General features: G+C 45.7%; 2 protein-coding genes across 11 annotated transcripts in view; one reads left to right on the top strand and one right to left on the bottom strand.

The window, feature by feature from the left end:
• Nucleotides 1–7,172, top strand: part of DNM1 (dynamin 1) — a 183,926-nt gene extending 176,754 nt beyond the window's left edge. For 7 of the 10 annotated variants that reach the window (XR_008933777.1, XR_008933776.1, XM_056860773.1 and 4 more), the window contains one exon: nt 6,531–7,172. Coding sequence is in view for 4 of the 10 variants with exons in the window: in XM_056860773.1 (XP_056716751.1) it covers nt 6,531–6,591 (61 nt within the window). In the remaining 6 variants the exon portion in view is untranslated. Of the gene's footprint in view, nt 1–5,165; nt 5,287–6,530 lie in introns of those variants that run through there. The other 3 variants (XR_008933775.1, XM_056860777.1, XM_056860775.1) reach the window with 2 other exon arrangements.
• A 2,784-nt stretch (nt 7,173–9,956) lies between these two features.
• GOLGA2 (golgin A2) overlaps nt 9,957–19,645 on the bottom strand; it is a 60,473-nt gene continuing 50,784 nt past the window's right edge. The window contains exons 24-28 of the mRNA XM_056860778.1: nt 16,570–16,637; nt 14,786–14,888; nt 13,926–14,032; nt 11,386–11,557; nt 9,957–10,220 (exon numbers count right to left, since the gene is read on the bottom strand). Coding sequence (XP_056716756.1) covers nt 9,970–10,220; nt 11,386–11,557; nt 13,926–14,032; nt 14,786–14,888; nt 16,570–16,637 — 701 coding nt within the window. The 3' untranslated portion in view covers nt 9,957–9,969. The remainder of the gene's footprint in view (nt 10,221–11,385; nt 11,558–13,925; nt 14,033–14,785; nt 14,889–16,569; nt 16,638–19,645) is intronic.

Genomic DNA, 19,645 nt, shown 5'->3' with positions numbered 1-19,645 from the left:
AGGTTGGCAGCACCAGAATCTCCCATGTGTTCTTCCTGCTCCAATAGCTTTAACCTAAATTTTGTTGTTTTGTGAGTGTGTTTAAATTATTGTTCTGGATTGTGATCCTTCCAGTTGGTCTACTGGATGCTTTATGTGACTTTATATGAACTGCCCCTGGTGGTGAACAGATGTTACAGTCCCTGAACTCCACCCAGTGGAGGTTCTGTTGGATTTGTTCCTAAATAGATCATTGCAGTGCTAGTCTCTTGCAGCAAAATAAAAGTCCAGTGGCACGTTGAAGGCTAACAACATCTATTCCGACATGAGATTTAATGAGACAGACATCATCTCAAGGAATAGATGTTAGTCTTTCACGTGCCCCTGGACTTGGTTTTCCTAAATTAATCCTCCCTTTAAAACACTGTTGATTTGCACTAAGTGCTTTCGCACCCATAGATGGAACGTAGCTCAGGTGAATCCACTTTGCAAAATCAGCACCAAATATCAAAACCAGCAGTTTATATCCATTCTGTTTACTTGAGTGTTTGTTGGAGCCAGGGTATTTCACATGCTGCAGTCAGGCTGAGTGGAGAAGTATATAATGAACCAATTTTATACCTACACCACAAGGGCAAATCTAGCTTGATTGTCATGGCTTCTCTCAAAGAATCCTGGGAATCATAGTCTGCTGGCAGTAATGAATATCCATTAGATGCCCCCTGCCTCAGTCTTCATGGAACGATGATTGGAAGCTATGACAGTTTGGTTTCAAACCACTTTGTAGTGCAGCTTCCACCCATGCCACAAATAGATATACATGTCCAGACAGTGGTTCAATATATCCTGGTGTTAAAAAAAAAAGTTGATCGGAGGGCAGCTACAACGATCAAGCCAGATTTAAAGTGATTTAAATGCACAGCAGAAGCACAAAGGGCAGAAGATACACCTCACCATAAACTTAGCACACACAAAAACTTCAGAAGAATTTTATAAGTGTTTCATGGAGCAAACAGGCATGTATAGCTGCATGTTTAATTTTTGTGAGATTGAAAGTAAGGTCTTTGAAAAAAAACACCAGTTCTTCAACTGAATTAGCATATTAAAGTCTATTTCAGTAATTTTTAAATCGTAGCCATTTCAAGGGCAGATCTGTTTTAATTTTTGTGCTCTTTCTGGTGCCTACTAAGTCACAGGATCTGTTTGATACGTGCATACTGAGAGAAGACGATAACTTGCATTGACTTCACATAAAGATGATGTGTGGGGTGCGTGTGTGTGACCATACTGGAAGTTGCTGGCCGGATGACTTACAAGAAATCAAAGAGTTGAGGGGGCCAAATAGGCCACCCTGTTCAATACCCCACTGATGGCAGAACAATCTTCACAAAAGCCATTCAATGCACAACAAGCAGGGAACAGATACCTGAAAACCAAACAGGCCTAAATCAACAAGTCAGACCCTCCAGTTCTTTCCCCGGCTGGGCTCCAAGAGTGGAAGTAACCAAAAAACCCAGCCTCAGATGGACATTTAGGAGTCAGCCGGCAGAAGGGTTGAGCGAGTGTTCCGCCCCCTTGCTGAATTTGGTTCTATTGTCCTTGCATTCCTGTTTTCTGCGGCAAAGGCAGATTTAGGCACACACATTGGTCAAGGAGCTGTGTCGTTCCATCCTGCGGTCCCAGAGTAGGAACACTTTCCCCAAGTTGCCAGGGTCCTCCTCTAGGTGTGTACTTCCTCCTGATTTGGGATTTATGGATATCCGGCTCAATGCTTGGAATGCTTCGATGGGCCTTTCCCCACTCCCACCCATAGATAAGAAACTACTCTTAGTGACAAACATCCCATTGTTCACCTTTCACCTGAATTTCCTGCACTGGATTTTATTTCTCCTCCTATTCCGCTGTGCTTACTCTTCCCCCACTGCAAGGAGAGAGATTTCCCCAATCCTTGTCTTGCGTTCTCTGCCTCTCTCTTTCTTCTCTCCCCTTTCTCTATTCCTGAACACTGTAACAGCAGATTTGCTTTATCACCAGAAATGGTGAGATGGTCCAAGAGCTTGTTTCATCTTCCCAGTCAAGTAAGCAATACAAAGAGAGTGAGAACTAGGCAACAGGAAACAGAATATGATGCCAGGCCTGTCGTCTTCTGCAGAAACAAAACAAAAATGTTGATTCTGTGTCACAGATTTTATGCATTAGGTTAGCTGCACACTTTTGTTAGATTTGCTGACTGTGTTATATTCCTACAATGGACAACAGTGATATGATTCAAAGTAATTTCAGGATGGTTGTTTTGCAAGAAAGGAGAACTACATGATAGGATAGGAATGGGGAAGGACTTCCGCGTTCCCCCCTCCCCTCTATAACCATGAGGGCTAGAATAATGTTTTGTTTTTGAAAGTGTGGTCCTCAAGATGCTGCAATGTTGTGTGTGAATCTTTGCCTCTAATCTTTGCCCGTAACCACTCTTTATCCAAGGAACAAAAAGGTGTGTGAAGGTGGCAAGCTGTGGGAACTGAACTGCCACGGTGGGACTTATTGAACAGTATTTATCAGCATGTGAATGTGAAATGTTGAAAAATGCTCATTTTTAGAAGTATGGGCCCAAAGTACTGCTTGTCTCCCAAGAGGCCCATCCAAATCAGTAGTTTTGATGGTACAAGACAGAGAAACAGGGGAGGCCAGTGGTAAACAGGTGGGCGTAGGAGTCCTCTACATTTCTCTGTATCATCCCTGAGTGACCTTGTAGCTGGCTTCTACCTTGTGGTGACGCTGCATGTCGCAGCTCAGTGGGCTGTAACATGGTTCTCCATCGCAGTAGTTGTTTGGCAGTATTGCTTCTGGGGGGCATCATTTCTCTCCCGCTTCCAGCCAACCCTCCTCAATAACAGCCGCTTGCCCGGTGGCCACCGCCCAGCAGCTCTGCTTAGGCTGCACGATGGCTCCTTGACGACTCCTCTCGGAGTAGGTCTTCTTGAGGTGGTTTGGTTGTTGCCCGTTCTTCCTTCTGGGACTCGCTGTTAGGAAATACTGCCTGCCTAGAGCCTGGATCTCAAAATGCATTGAAGAAATCAGTAACTTGTATGCATTTGACACATATCAGCTAATTTGCCAGAATTTTGTGATCACCTGGAGAAAGTAAAGCGGTCTATCAACATTCTTGGCTACAAGTAACATGGGTTGCAAAGCTAACTCTTCTTGCTGGGATCGCCCCCTTTGTCTCACTACAATTAGCATCTCCCAAGCAAATTGAGGCTGTTGTAGTTTAATAACTCAGCTGCAGGTCTGGAATGGGGCAGATCAGCTCCATTTCTCTATGCGCATTCTAGAAAGGAAAGAGAAGTGCAAGATGGTTATACAGCTTTCATTGCTTGCTCACTGAACGTCGTCTACAGCAATTCTTGACACGTGTAAATGGACGGCCTGGACACGTGTTGGCCGAGCTGTGCCCTTTACTGGTGCCAGCTGATGCCAGTTTTAGATGCTTGTTTTGACCTGGTGTTTGACCTGGTGTTTGTTTTGACCTGATGTTAGACGGACCATTACACCCCACTTTGCTTCTCAGTGGGAGACAAGCACCTTACGACATTGTTCTCTCCTCCTCCATTTTATCCTGTGAGGTAGGTTAGCCTAAGAAAGTGACTGACCCAAAGTCACCCAGCAAGTTTCCATGACAAAATATGGATTCAAACCTGGGTCTCCCAGATCCTAGTTAGAAGTTGTAACCTCTACACCACACCGCCTTCTTGTGCATAAAAATGACACGCATAAGATAAGGATTTATGTAGTGTGACCTACAGCAGGCCCTGATCACAACTGTTGGTAAAGCATTCTCCATAATTTGTAGGATTATCACACAATATACAAATTATTTCATTTCTTCACAAATATGCCTTTTGTGTGAGAACTCACGGCTAGTGCTGTGCTAGGATTTGCTCATGAGGGCACTATTTATGGATAGCCAACCCATTCAAGCCACACAGTACCCATTTGCAACAGCAATCCTCTGCCTGCCCATATGACAGATTTATTGGCTTCCATTGTGGGACTGTGCTCAAGGGAGATTATAGGTAATTCACCAGTAAATGACAGCTAAATCATTTTCCCCAACTTTTGTAATCAAAGTAATTAATGTATAACGGTTGGGTTAAAGGTAAAGGTAGTCCCTTGTGTAAGCACTGGGTCATTCCTGACACATGGGGTGATGTCACATCCCGACATTTACTAGGCAGACTACGTTTACGGGGTGGTTTGCCATCGCCTTCCCCAGTTATCTACACTTTATATCTCCAGCAAGCTGGGTACTCATTTTACCGACCTCGGAAGGATGGAAGGCTGAGTCAACCTTGAGCCAGCTACCTGAAACTGACTCCCCTCGAGATCGAAATCAGGTCGTGAGCAGAGCTTTTGACTGCAGCTTACCACTCTGCACCACGGGGCTCTTAACAGTTGGGTTAACGAGGTTGAATACTCCCATAGAATAAAAAAGGACATTAAAAAGATAAACACATCTGTCTGCTGGGTTCAGCTCAGTCTAGACTTGTCCAACAGCTGGACACCCTGGATTGGTTTGTGGCGACGTGGTTAAACCACCGGCAGTACTTGTGCTGATTTCACTATGAGCATGACAAAGCAACGTCTCACCCTCTCAGGAAAGCTAGAACTGTTACTCGGGGAGGGCTCACTGGGACCAAATTCAAGATTGCCTGTAGTAAGTTCCTTGAGAACTCAAATCGCTTTGGGCAAAGCTGAGCTCGGCTGCCACGATCAAAAAGTCACCGATTGACGCCTGCTTTGCGGCAAGGGCAAAAGCTGGTCCTGCTCCAGCCTCGCCGGCAGTTTCTGCAACAGCCCCTCCCAGAGGACGCCACTCATCCTGTGTGACATCGCTCTTTCCACTCGCTTGGTACAGTAACATCACAGTTGTTGTGCTTCATGCTTCTCAACACTCAGCCGGCCACCAGCACCCCCTTTCCAGCAATAGCTTTGATTTGTAGACAATCCATCCACAAGAAATCCTGGAAATGCAGTCAATCTGCCCCGTAGCTTTTGAAAAACAGCAAAGATTTAAAAATCAGCCAAGGTGCTGGCTAGGATGAGGTGGAGAAGCATGCCTGATTGTGAATGGCCACCATGCTAACTTCGGTGTGTCTGTTCTCGTCTTTTCTCTCTCTCTATTCCCACAGCCGGAAGGGCCCTGCTTCACCTACTCGACCTACCATAATCCGACCAGCTGAACCGTCCCTCTTAGATTTATAACCTGAGGCCTGTAGACAGCTGGCGACAAGCACCGCACCCACGGCTCCCTGCCCCTGCCACCCATTCATGCCCCATCCCTCCCCTCCCCCGAGTCATTACAATGCTCGTTAGTGATTGAGCACTTCTTTGTCTTCTCTCGTGCGTCCTGTATTGATTTGTGAGTGTAGAGTAGTCCTAGTTCAGTGGCATGGGGACTTGGAAGGACACGAGCTCTCTGGAGCATCACACTACAGGAGCATCCGCCGTGCGCCAAAACGGCAGCTGCATCAGCCAGTCACTCAGCCTGCCCCGGTCCGGCCTGCGCACGCACCGTGTCCTGCCTGCATTGGTTAGCTGTAGCGTCTAGCGCACATCTGTAGCAATTTTTTTCCTCTGTAGTTGAGAAGAAAAAACAAACAAACCTCTGAGTGAGGAAACATACTGTAACAAAAAAAATGTATAATGTTCTTGGTAACCAAGGTAATACATCTGGTATGTGGGTTCAATTTGAAGAGCAAACGTGTTGGAGACAGTGGTCGGCCCCTCCCTCATACAAGGGAGCAAAAATGCCATTGGGGACAGCTTACCGAAGGACATAGAAGACCTTTGCCATCGTCTCCGAGTACAAGAAACTGGTACAAGGGGCTGCCCTCTGTTCTTCACAGTAGCAAAATGGTGGGTAAGAGCCACTGGCTGCTATCACCACTTACAACTGACTTCACATATCAGGAGAGGGAGACGCACTAGGAGAATTTACTATATTTCCTCTTTGGGAGAAAAAATGGACAAGCTGATATTTTCCAGGAAGGTTTGCTGTGTAAAATGTTTTATCGCAACCACCTTTTGCTTTAGATGGGAGGAAAGCACACTAGGCATTTGGTGTCTTGAATATCCTGGTGGTTCTAATATTCTTTACTACTTGCATGCTGCTGGTACATATATGTATGTATGTATGTGGGGGGAAATGTCACTGCGATTGTTGACTCGTCCTTTTAACTGGCTTCTTTATGTCTACACTGGGGAGTAAATGCAACTACAATGAACGAAAAAGAACTGACATGCTGACCCTTACCCCAAACCAAGTTGAATCATTCTTTTTGTAAGTCTCCAAGTCAACCCCACTTACAATTTAAGTTCTTTTCTCCCAGTGCTGTGGCTTTTGATTTCTGTTGAGACTCCTTTCTATGCCAAGTTCTGATGTCAGTTTCTTTCCATATTTTTAACTATTGTTTTACTTTTTTGTCTCACTCCCTCTCTTCCTTTGTTGTTTTTATTTTTGTGTGTGTGTTCTTGTCTCTTTCTTTACATTCCAGCCGCCCGGGCAAAGCTAGCCCCTCCCGCCCGGAGAGTCCAAAGCCACCATTTGACATGTAACTCTGCTCCCTCTGAGATCCATCTTTTATCTGCCTATTAGCTGTTCTGTCCTGGAATGGTCCGACGCACATCTTAAAAACACGGCTTTGTTCTGTCGTAGCTTGTGGCTTGCACATATCAGACGTGACTTCTAGTGAAACTGGTTTTTCCTTCCTCCCAGTTGCTTTAACTGAATAAAAATGAGTTATATTGTAGTAATGAGAAACATATCTTTACTGTTATATAAATATCTATAAATATATATATATATATATATAAAGATCTAAATCTATATGGTGTCCAGAAGTTTTAAAAGCCTTTAATGCTTCTGATGTTGATTTTAGCAAATACTTGATTAGGAAGAGTCTATATATGTACACATGTGCATCCAACCAAGACCCAGCAGCAAACCTGAGGTTAATTCTCTGCTGCATAGAGTTGGGTTATTTTGTTGCCCCCGAATTGTGGGTGAATCTTCGCAGTGCTGGTAGTACCTGTGATGCTGTCTGTGATCTGTCAACTCTTGTTCACTGGCTGAAATAAACTATCATTTCTGTACAATGGAGGACTCCATGCCTAGAATAAAAGTATCTCACTCTGTGCTTCCAGGCTGTCACATTTAATGCTTTTCTGGTCCTGTGGCAAAGAATTTTCATATGCTGAATTGCTCATGCCTCTGAAGAAGCAGCAGAGTTTGTTTTTATATGCCGACTTTCTCTAACACTTAAGGAAGAATCAAACCAGCTTACAATCACCTTCCCTTCCCCTCCCCACAACAAACAGGTGGGGCTGAGAGTGACTAGCTCAAGGTCACCCAGCTGGCTTCATGTGTAGGAGTAGGGAAATGAAAGTGGTAATGAACAGTGCAGACTGTACTACTCTGGGGGGAGGAGCAAAGTCCTGTTTCTCTCTCTCTCTCACACACACACACACAGGTTTTCCATGCAAGGTCTTTATAAAGTGAGGTACTGCCATCCACTGAAGCTAGTCATAATCACTGCACCATTGTAACTGAAGTTCTAGAAGTGAGTTCTATACAGTCCAAGCAGATTCCACTGACCATTTCTCTCATCTGCTTCTCACCAAGAGATGATGACTTGGCAGTCAACACACGGTGCAACAATTTTGTGAACTGCTCTTGCTTATGATCCAGCAGTTGACTAAGAGTGGGTCCAGTCAAAGTTTTCCCTACAAAACACCTTGAGGGCCTTTGACTCACGGTGCATGATGTCCAGCCTGGGACACTCGGAAAGCCTGTTATTCCCCTTGCCTTCACACACTGAGCCTCCCCCCCTTGAATACATATACAGTGAGGTTCTAAGAATCAAGAAGATGATACATAAGCTGAAATTTCATGTCACTCTCATCTACAAGCAAATATTTTACGGCTAAAGAGCTCCTATGCTGGTTGTACAGGGTGCCTTTTTCCTGAGACTCCAGTGCTTGAAAAAGCAAGAGTTAGATGAACAGACTGAAAACAGGTATCCCAAATAACCAAAATACAGAGAAAACACATTTTTCTGCCCTTGTTCCTATGGAAGGAGTGAAGTATTGTGCATGAGCAATCACATCTAATTACTAAGACTAGCAAACGGCCTTTCTTCAGAACATAAGAGGGTCATACCAAGTGTGCCAGGTGGAACAGGTTTATTCAGAAAGAACAAATTTATAACAGGATTAAATTAGTTCTGCAGTAGAATGCAAGATTTCTCTAATAATCTTTTTCCCCCTTTCACATTCCTGGAAACCAGACACCCAATAAATATTTAATAATGTTCCATATTAAATGACATTCCTGCCCCCACCCCACTGGTTGAAGTTAGATCATTTTTATAATACAAGATTATGAGTAACCTTCCAGCAACCAGAAATGCTGCCAAAGGGTTTTCGTCTCTTTATTCAAGGTATATACAAAATGTTACACAGATACACTATGTACACACTAACTCGTGCAAATGGGAGCTCGCAGGCCTGCTTTGCCATTGCCCCAACACAATGCACTGAAAAGTAACACTGTCAAGATCGGGGCCGTGTCAACTCTCATTAATGTCTCCTCTGTTCCCCATCTGGGCAATACCCAGAGACACTCCACTCTCTACAGCCTGGAAGAATGCAGTGATTTAGTCTACGTCTCACTCTCACAGAAGACTGGACCAGGGATGAGGAGGAAGAATTATGCCTTTTAAAAAACTTCCCTATGTGCTTTTTGGCTTCGGATGGGCTTTTTCTAGCAGACTGTGCCAGAAAGGAAAAGCTCTGATAAAAATGGAAGAAATCAGTCACGTTAGCAATCAGAAGAACACTTTAGAGGGCAAACCGGCAGCGTATCTTCCCCACCTTTCCCTTCCAGGCAGACCCGCCATGATAGTCAGTTACATCACCAGCCCACCACTGTCACTGCCTATGTGCAAATGTACAGAGATACGTACACATTTCCTATAGCTGGCTTCCTGTGGAGGATTCTGGCCATGCTTAGAGCAAATTCTTAAGTCCCTCCCAGATGCACACGCTCTTGAGACCTTTTTCACTGAACGGCAACTGTACTCACGGCACATCCCTTCATGCTCCAACACATGATGTCCTCTGCCTACTCCTGTACTGAGGCCTAACAGGAAAAACAATTACTCTAAAGACCCCAGGCTCAATTTCAGAATAACCACTGCCCAAGAAGGACAAAAACAGATCCAGCTAGGGATAGCTTAAATTCCAGGAATTACCACAAAAGCCATTTTTTTAAAAAAAAGTCAGTGATTTGCTTTTTACTAGGTTTCCCATATTAAAAAGTCCAACAAAAAGATGGCGAAGTATGTAACCTTTGCAAGTGCAGGCTGTGTTTTCACAGCCCCCCCCCAAATTAACATACATCAACTAATCAAGCACCCACCTCCCAAAAGAGGTGAGTGGGAAAGCTGCCCCACCATGCTACCCAGCCTGTTCAATTACAATGAAACAAAATGTTTTGCAGAGCTTGTCTAGATAGTCAGCTAGCCAACTTGTTATAGGGAGGACCAGATGCAGGCAGCTGAGAGGATCGGCGTACGAGGCTGGCTGGGCAGTAAAGCAGAAGGGGCCAAGATCCGTGGTGGGAGACAAGCAGTCAATCCAAATCCAAACCATCCAGACGCAGAATAAATTACTGGGATGATGATGGGCATATGGCGATTGTGACCTTACATGTAGAACAGAGTCATTGGCTGAGAGAAAGACCGGCTTGCCAGAAGCAGAAGCCAGGAAATCAAGTGCACCCCTGAACTTCACATGCCGACAGTGCATGATCCATTTAGGAACAGTGAAGAGAAGGAATGGCACATGGTGCCTGGCATCAGCAGAGGTGGGCAGGGCAGAAAAGCCAGGACCCTCGCTGCCTTGGCAAACTCTGTGCCAACTTGAGGAGGCTGATTAAACCACCATGATCTTGACTTCATCATTCTCGTCAGCCCGATAGAAGAAGGGAATGCAGGGGTTTTCCAAGAGGGAGCCCAGCCTCTCTCGGGGGTTTTGAATTTCACGCAGAAGCTGCATGATCTGCTTGGCGGTAGGGTCGTGAGGAGCAGGCGGGGGACCTTGGCCATCAGCGTGGAACGGACGGGATGGAGGAGGAACTGCCGGTTTCTGTTCTGGCTCGTCTGTCAAACTCACTTCCCGCAACCCTGAAAGGCAAAAGGGGAGGTCAATGATGCTTAACTTCTAAAAGAATGGAATTCTAGTTTTCATTATTAATTAAAAGCAAATTTAGGCTCCCCAAAACATCCTGCGCATAAATTAAAACAGCAAAATTAATCATATTGTTGTAAGACTGAAAAACACTAACAGAAATAAGTCTGTAAGCAGCACGGCAAAAACATTAAGAGCAAATTTAAATTTTAAAAGCTTGTGCCACCTTTGTGAAACAGATAAAGACTCCCTTCTCCCTTCACTGGGTAGGCTATTGAAGAGATGAGGGGCTACAGTGCACAAGGTCTTGCTCCTGACCACTACCATTCTCATGTGAGGCAGCAAAGACACACAGAAGCAAGGCCTGATTTCCCACCTGCAACTGAGGTAAGGGCAGGCATCAGGAGACACAGCCCCTCAGGACACAGGTCCCCAGACTACATAAAAGGTCAAACATACTGAATCAGATCTGGAAGCCAGTACGACTGGCACAGCACAGACTGTATAGGCATATGCCTTCCAACACCTCTCAGAAGACGAGCAGCCACATTTTAGGACTCATCTAGAAATCCTCTGCCCTAAACTCAGATACTTTACTTTAACGATACTGTTCATATGGCCAATTCAGCCCTAATATAGTATTTAAATCCACCCCTGCTAAAGGAATCCTCAAATTATCCAGTTTACAAATAGATTCCCAGCTAAAAGGCTTTATCCATCTGTATCTAGCTTTGTTGAGCAGGTCGCAGCTTAACAAGGAATGCTGAAGAGTGTCTATTTGGCCAGAACCACATTGGCATACTCTCTCACAATACGGTACCCTATTTAAATGACCCATTAACTCCCCTGATGTAATGGGATTTAGTCTAGCCAACATAAATAATCGTCTGTATCGTGGGATTGATAGAAAATCAATATACAATGGAAGGGATTGCGACAAGTTTAGGCCTTTAATGATGTGTGAGGAATGGTCAGTGTTCCTCCATGGTGGGGGAATGGCATTCTATCCTGTGCATGTTGAGAAGTATGCTCCCTTTGCCATGACTTCTCAAGGACCAAGGCTGGAACTTGGCTCCGGAACAAAACCCACATGGCACAGAACTCCTCCCATTCTGCAACAAGGAGCGTTGAAACTGTCCTTCTAAGAAACAGCAGCCTCACCTTCGCCATCTGTAGCGTCCAGCTCAAGGCGCCTCTCCGCTGCGACGGCAGCCTCACTCCCTGGGCCAGGTTGCGGCTCTGGGTTCTGAGCTACTGTCATGTATTTTGTGTACCAATCGTTTCTCTCCCCGACCAAACGCATCACCAGCTCCTGGAGCTCCAGTAGCTTCATCTGCAGTAGAGGAGGACAAAGGGAAAGAATAGAACCACCAGCGTCCATTTGGCCCACAGAATACACAGGATGACAAATGCCTCCCCTCTTCCTAAGCCATGATGCCATTCAGTACTTTTAAACCCTGGACTCGGCAGTCTTAAGGAGACCCCATCCCCTCTGGTGGTTATGCAAAGTCCAAATGTGAAGCTACAGACTGCTTTCAGGCTCCCCCGGCTAAGTCTGTAGGCTAGGACCACAGACCTGCAACCTGAAGTCCTGCTCTGATGGCACCACTGTTTCCAATATACATGGGAATATGCATACAAATACATGGGAATTGTTGCCACTTTCCACAACAACCTCAAGTTACTAGTTCTTTATGTGTGAGATTCAAAATAGATAAAAAGAAGTATTCGCAAAGCGGCCAACCAGATGCCTCTAGAAAACCCACATGCAAGACAACTGCAGCAGCATTATCCTGCCTGTGTTCCAAAGCACCTAATATAATAGACATGTTCCTCTGAGACTGTAGAGCAGGGTGGGGAACCTCAGGCCCGGGGGCCGTATGCGGCCCCCGAGGACATTTTTTGTGACCCTTGGGAGCTCCGGGGCCCTGCTGCAGAGGTGGGGCGCAGGGCGGCCCTCCCAGAGGGTGTTCCTGGCGCCACGGCTTACAGCGGTGCTGCAGCGCCCTTTGGACCTCCTCTTGCCGACTGTCGGCTGTTGAGCAGCGAGAGGGAGGGGGAAAAAGGCTGGCGGCTCCCGGTGGCAGAGCATATGCAGGAGCCGATCGGGCTTCAGGGGGCCCTTTTGTGGACTGGGGAGGAGAGGGCATGGAGACTAGGGCCCGGTTGCGCGGGGCTCTGTGCGCCACCGGGTGTGAGTGTGTGTATATGTATGTGTGGGGTGGGGCAGGGGAGGCTGGGGCCCGGTCACGCTGGGCCAGCGTGTGTGTGTGTTGGGGAAGGCTTTTCTCTCTTTTCTTTCTCTTTTTCTGTCACTCTCCTTTCTCTCCCTCTCTTTCTCCCTCTTTTTCTGTCTCTTTGTCTCCCTCCGTCCTTTTCTTTGTCTCCCTCCGTCCTCTTCTTTGTCTCCCTCTGTCCTTTTCTTTCTTTCTCCCTCTCTCTCCATTTCTTTCTCCATTTCTCTCCCTCCCTCCCTTTTCCTCTTTCTCTGTTTTCCTTCCTCCCTTGCCGATCGACTGTGGGCTGCACCCGCCTGGCACCTCGTTTGCTCGGGCCCACTGCTGGCTGCCCTTCCGCCTGGGAGGGGGGAGTGGGGGCACCCTGCAGGCCTTCTCTGTGTGGCCTCCCCTGGGGTTGCCAACCTCCAAATGGTGGCTGGAGACTTGGCAACCCTGGCCTCTTCCCCCCCACCAGGAGATCTACACCTGGTATGGCCCCTGAATGTCATAAATGTGCAAATGGCCCTTGGCAGGAAAAAGGTTCCCCACCCCTGCTGTAGAGAATAGGTAGGCAATCATGACTAGCATCCATTTTTACTAGTAGCCATGAACATGTTCACTCCTCCATACACATGTCCACTCCCCTCTTAAAGCCTTCCAGGTTGGCAGCCATCACATCCTGGGGCAGGGAGTTCCACAATTTAACTATGCGTTGTGTGAAGAAATACTTCCTTTTATCTGTTTTGAATCTGTCACCCTCCAGCTTCAGCAGATGACCCCGCGTTCTAGCATTATGGGAGAGGAAGAAAAGCTTCTCCCTGTTCACTCTCCCCATACCATGCATAATTTTATAGACCTCCATCATTAGATAGACCCTTAACTGCCTTCTTTCCAGGCTAAACAGACCGAAGTGTTTTAACAGCTCCTCATAGGGCAATTGCTCTAGTTTCTTTTTTTTAAGTTATTAGATTTTTTAACAAAGTGTTTTGGAATAACTCAGCAAAAGTGACCTTAACTGTTTACTTCTGTGAATATGCTCAAAAGCTGCCTTTCTCGCTGTTGGAGGTGCTCTGTCTTCTAAAACAACTGAGGCCGAGAGCATCGGATATCACCCCCCCAAAAAATAAGCACCCTAACTGAAAAAGCAACTTGTAAGGAAATAAAAATATCATCTGGTTCATATACACAGGTGGTCAAGTGTGGGGTTAAAGGGCAACTGTTATTCAGAGGATCAAAAAAGGGGCCATCTTGTTCCTTTACAAGGTTTGAGCCAGATGGCGCTACAAGACAGGCCAATAGTCTGATTCACTATCTGGCAGTGGCACTCCAAAGTTCCAGGTGGAGAAGGGTCTTTCCCAGCACCAGATACCTGAGAACCTGCATTAACTGGAGGCGCCAGGGACCTTATGTATTTGAAGCAGGTACCCCATCACTCGGCCATGGCCCTTCTCCTGGGCATGGGGGAGGGGATGCAATGCTCACCTTCATCTCCTCCTTGTCCTGAGCCAGTCTGCTGATGTACTCCTCTTTCTCCCGGTGGCGCTGCTTTAGAATAGCCCTTTGACTCTGGTACAAGGCAATATATTCACCTGGAAGATGGGAGAGATGGTTATCAGAAAAGGGGCACTGAAACCAGACATGCTTGCCTTCATAGGTTCAAATTTGCATGAGCAAACAGCTAGCACATTCAGAAGTTTCATGCACCACAGGCCAAATTCATAAATACTGCCACATCTACTCTTCCAATTAGAAAATGCCAGTCATAGTTCTGGAATTCTACAAGGTTGAACGTATGTCCTGTAGGTGGAATGATTTTCAGCTATTTTCTTCCGTGTATGCTTTGTTCCAGAGAAACACATGGGGAGACACTTATGTTGAGATTGGCACTGTTTTAAGATCTGCTTGAAGTTGTGTGTGTCGAGAGAGGGAGAAAAACAGTGTTGCACTTACTTGTAACTTGTTCGTTGAATGGTCTTCTGTGCAGGCTCACATGGGTACTGTGCTTGCATGGGCTGGCCTGTGAAAGAGCAGTACCCATGTGGGACTGCACAGAAGCCATGAAGACGAACATGCAGGTGACAAAAAGGGAAAAGATGTATGAGAGGGGGCAGGAATCTTGCTCGACCACTGGAATCTCCCACTCCTCTCACTGCCTGTTTTTCCTTTGTAACCATGAGGACTAAACACTTAGCCTTTTTACAAACATAAAAGCAAAAATCCTCAGAATGGCAGCTTATTGTGTTGATCTGAAGCATGATAAAGTGGAGCATTACTGGATCCACACAGGTTTCCCCTTCCCCGCAGCAGAATGGAATGCGGAAAAGACCTGGAATTCATCTCACCGATGGTGTCTGTTTCTCCAGACAGCTGAATGCAGCGGTGTTCCAGCTCATCCACTCGGTCCTTCAGCTCTGCCTTCTCATGCATCAAGTCTGTGAAACGGGACTAAAGCACAATCATTATGAGCCACTGGAGTAAATAGGGAGAAAAACAAGGGAAGCAGCTGAGACTCTCCTGTATGGCTGCTATGGTTGCTTCGAGCAAGGCAGAAGCAAAAAAGGGCAGCTCCTAACTGCCTGGCAGGGAGAAAAGCCTGTTTGCTTCTCTTCTCTTGGAAACTACAAAGTCTCCCACTTCTGGAAGCCAAGAAGAAGCAGAAACCACCTGCTTTTCCTTCCTATCTGGATTTTCTGGTTAGTCCAAAGTTATGTAGAATCTTTATGCATTCAAGATTTAATTGCCCTTTTTCAATGGTTTTGCTGGGCTGCCTGCTAAGGATCCCTTTTTCAGACTGGCTGTGTCCCTGCCCTCTTGGTACATATCCTTTTGCATTGTCCTTACGTTTAACAACTTAGGCTAAAATGGATTATACCATGTTTTAACAAATGGTCCGCATTTTCTCGAGCTACTTTGGAGCAAAAGGTTCAGTTCCTCTTAGAGGACTCTGACCCTCAGTGTACCTATTTTGTTGCATGTTTTGTGGAGGCTGCAGAGAAGCATTGAAGGGAGGTGTTTTTACAGATGGTTCTTATTTAAGTTTTATGGTTTTATTGTTCAAGACCTCGGTCTAAGAACAGGGAGGGAGGGAGGGGGGGAGAGAGAGAGAAACAAACAAACAAACAAACAAACCACCTGGATGCTTTCTCCACTGCTTTCCATGGGAATACATTATTGGAGAACTCCAAGCTCAAAGACTTCCGGTAAATCAACACATTTCTGTCTGATTGTGTCATTCCCAAGACTGACAATCAATGATTCTTGTAATGGATTCTTAAAAATACTCCTAGCCTCCCAACCACATGTGTTAACACCACCAAAGTGCAGCTGTTTACTGAACCGTTTGCAGGCAGAGCAACTGCTGCTTTGTTTCATTCTGCCTGCCAAAAGTTTATGATTTTTAAAAAAAGGCAGTGAATCTTACAGGACACTCAAACATTTGGCATGCTGAAAACTGACCCAGTACTTTTACAACTCTCTTGGGGGAAGCAGGGAAGTAGTATGGCAGATGGTCCCACCTTACTGAGCCCACGGGCACTTTTGGGATTCTAAGAACATCAATGCACACCACCACAAAACAGCTGCCAGGGGGTCTGGGATCAATCACAAAATGTCACGAGGCTCCAAGCCAAATGCCCTCCTATGACTATGACAGCTCTTTCTGAATGGGCCCTCCCTGCAGTCACAAAGCTGGGCTCTTCTGAAGCACACCCTGCTCCAACGAGGAGGAGGAAAGCTAAAATTAACTCGCTCTAGGGAAGAGGCGCTTTGAGGGAAACAGATGCGGCCATCCGGAAACACACTGGCTGGCACTACGGCTCCAACAGGCACCATGTTGGGGATCACTGGTTGCTGGGGCATAGAGGTAAATTATTTGTTCAGAAGGGTTTGCAATACAAAAGGCAGGAAGGCCATAACATGACATCACCTGGCTGACATACACAGAAAAACACACCCACACAATAGAACTCAAACATCAAAGGGGGGTGCAAAAGACATCCACAGTTGTGTCTGTCACATACACCTGTTATTGAAGTGTGGGGATGTCTGCTGCACAAACTAGAGCTCTGCCACCTATTTAAAAGCTCAGGCACCTGTGGATGTACAGCCCCGTGCACCAAACACTCACCTGCAGCTTCTCCATGGCACTCTTTAAGGCTTCGTGAACCTCTGCTGGAACAGAATCTACAACAGAACCTGGAAAAGACCAGGCAACGGAATAAGAAATGGCAGAAGGGATAACCTTGTGGCCCCTACCTGCAGGTTGGTCTCTGCCTGGCTGGCCTCCAAATTGGCTTGCTTGAACATGCAACTTCACACAAAGTTATACTCACCTGCTCCTACCCTGCCAGAAACTGTTTTAGACTTTAAGGTGCTACTGGACTCTCTCTTTCCTGCTGCTACTGACAGACCAACATGGCTACCCATCGTGATTGATAAAGGATTTGCCTGAATGGTCACTAGTATCTACAGAAGTTAAATCTCTCATTGGCCAACTTAGAATGGGGAAAGCTCCTGGGGCAGACTGTATTACCACCAGAGCTCCTGAAAAACAACATAGAGTGGTGGGGGCCACCTTTGGCATCACTCTTTTACATACACAGATGTACCTTAAGGATTAGCATTTGGCGATTATAGTACCATTCTTTAAGAAGGGGAGGAGGAACGAGCGAGCAAACGACAGGCCTATTAGTCTCCTCAGTATCATCAGTAAGTTGTACACCAGACACCTTTCTTAATAAATTCAAGAGCTGGTTAGACCAGGAAAACCTAATCGCAGATGAACAGGCTGGTTTCAGGGGGGCGGGGGAAAAGAGCATCTCTAGATCATTGCCTGATCCTCCAGCATCTGATTGAAAAGTATTCTTCCAAAAGTTCGGTCTCACTTTATGCTGCCTTCATAGATTTAAAGGCAGCTTTTGATTCCATTTCCAGGACTAAATTATGGGAGAAATTAGAAGCAACACCTATAGATAAAAGGTTCTTTTTTTGATCCGTGCCCTCTATAATACCACACTTAAGGTTAGATGCACCAGGCAGAAGCATCTTACAAACTCTATTAAAACCTCGAAGTCTGCTTATTAGCCTCCTTGCTTTTTATCTTTTATATCAGTAGTTCCCAAAGTGGGCAGTACTACCTCCTGGGGGGGCGGTGGGATTACCTAGGGGGGCACAAAGAGGCAAGAGGCCAGCAGGGGGACGCTAGAGGTGGGCCCCTTCAACTGTGTTGTTCACTAATTTATAATAGATCAAGCTATGGCACCATGTTGGCAAATTTGGTGGAAACTATCAGAATTTTTTTCCAGACTTTGAAGAGTTGGTACCACTGGATCAAGTTCATCAGTTTTGTTTAATACATTTCAACTAAGAAGTTTTAATTTGATTTTGAATAGATATGTAATTAATTGTTACTGTTTTGAAATTTTATTATCTTCTTTAGTGCATCATGCAAACCCCTATTTTGAATAATGCTTTTTATAGGATAGGGTAGGGAGTACTGGAGTTGAGTTTGTGAAACCAAGGGGGGGTGGCCCGAAAAGTTTGGGAACCACTGTTTTATATCAGTAATATGGTTAAATCCCTAAGGGACCTGGATTTTCACCCTGCTAAGCTAGCATATCACTAGATCTCTGTGCTGTTGTATACCGATGATACTGTAGTTTTATCAAGAACTCCAGTAGGACTTAGAAGAGAATTAAGGACACTTGCTCAGTATCGCAGCAAGGAACACCTAGCAATAAAGTATCAAAAAAACAAAATTATGGCATTTGGTAGGAGACCTAAAACTTGGATATGGAGTATAAATGGACACAAGATAGAGCAGGTGACTAGGTTTAAGTACTCAGGAGTGGTATTGCAGGCCTCGGGTTTTTGGAAAGCCCACTGTCAGCACACAGCAGATACTGGACAAAAATCCGCCCATATTATAATCAATTTTTTACAAACAAAGGGTGGGCTTTATGTCCCAGCAGCTCTTAAATTATTTCAAGCCAAGACATTGGCCCAACTTCTACATGGGACTATGATAGGGCCTCCCTCCTCTTACTTTGCTCCTTTGGAACAAGTACAAACAAAATTCTTGACAGCAGCTCTTCAAATTCCTTGCTGTATGTCAACTGCTATTCTGCACCTGGAGACAGGCAAGATCAAAGTAGAGGCTAGGATATGTCTTGCTTCTGGCTTAAGTTAAACCTAAAGGCCTAACCCCCTTGATTCTTTGAGATAACTATCAATCCACGTGACTGCAGTCAGTCAGAGGCAAGTTGGTGGAGTTGGGTTTTGCCGCTCAATTGGCCCTGGAGATGGGGTATATGACCAGGCAAGGCAAGTTATAAAGCAAAGGATATTGGATACGGAGCGGCAAAAAGATTTAGAGGAGGCGCCAAAGTTTTCTAGCTGCAGAACAGTCTAGATATGTAGTCTCTCCTGCCGCCTCTCTCTCCCAACTAGAGATTTTCAGATATAGGAACGCATTTATCCTGGCTAGATGTCAGGCTCTTCCTTCGGCAGTTCTAGATGGGAGATACAGAAAGGTTCCCCTGGCGGAAAGGGTATGCCCCTGTATTTTAAGGGAGATCGAAACAATGGAGCATGTTCTACTGCACTGTCTACTATACCAAGAGGTTCATTTTAAGTTTATCTCCCCCTGGCTTAGCAGGCATCCTGGACATTCAGGCATACTAAAATGCTAAGTATACCTTTTTAGTATACCTAAAATTCAGGTATACTAAAATGCTCCTTGCAGAAGAAAACCCACAGGTTACAGAAGGAACAGCAAAGTTTTGTGTGGTGGCTTGTAGAATTTGTGAGACGCTGTTGAGAATGCCAGTATGCCAACAATTTAACATGTAGTATAACTAGTTTGCCCTGACCTGGATGGCCCAGGCTAGCCTGATCTCGTCAGATCTCAGAAGCTAAGCAGGGTCAGCCCTGGCTAGTATTTGGATGGGAGACCACCAAGGAAGACCAGGGTTGCTATACAGAGGAAGGCACTGGCAAACCACCTCTGTTAGTCTCCTGCCATGAAAACCCCAAAAGGGGTCGCCATAAGTCGGCTGCGACTTGACAGCACTTTACACACACACACACACACACACACACACACACACACACACACACACACACACACACACCTAGTTCACAATAACTGTGTAAATAATTAATTTATAATTTGTGTGATCAGAGTGTAACACTGAGGGTTTCTG

The sequence above is a fragment of the Euleptes europaea genome, chromosome 14, assembly GCF_029931775.1.
Source record: "Euleptes europaea isolate rEulEur1 chromosome 14, rEulEur1.hap1, whole genome shotgun sequence".
Lineage (NCBI taxonomy): Eukaryota > Metazoa > Chordata > Lepidosauria > Squamata > Sphaerodactylidae > Euleptes > Euleptes europaea.
The sequence above is the reverse complement of the archived record's forward strand: the minus strand, read 5'-3'. Positions and strand labels throughout refer to the sequence as shown.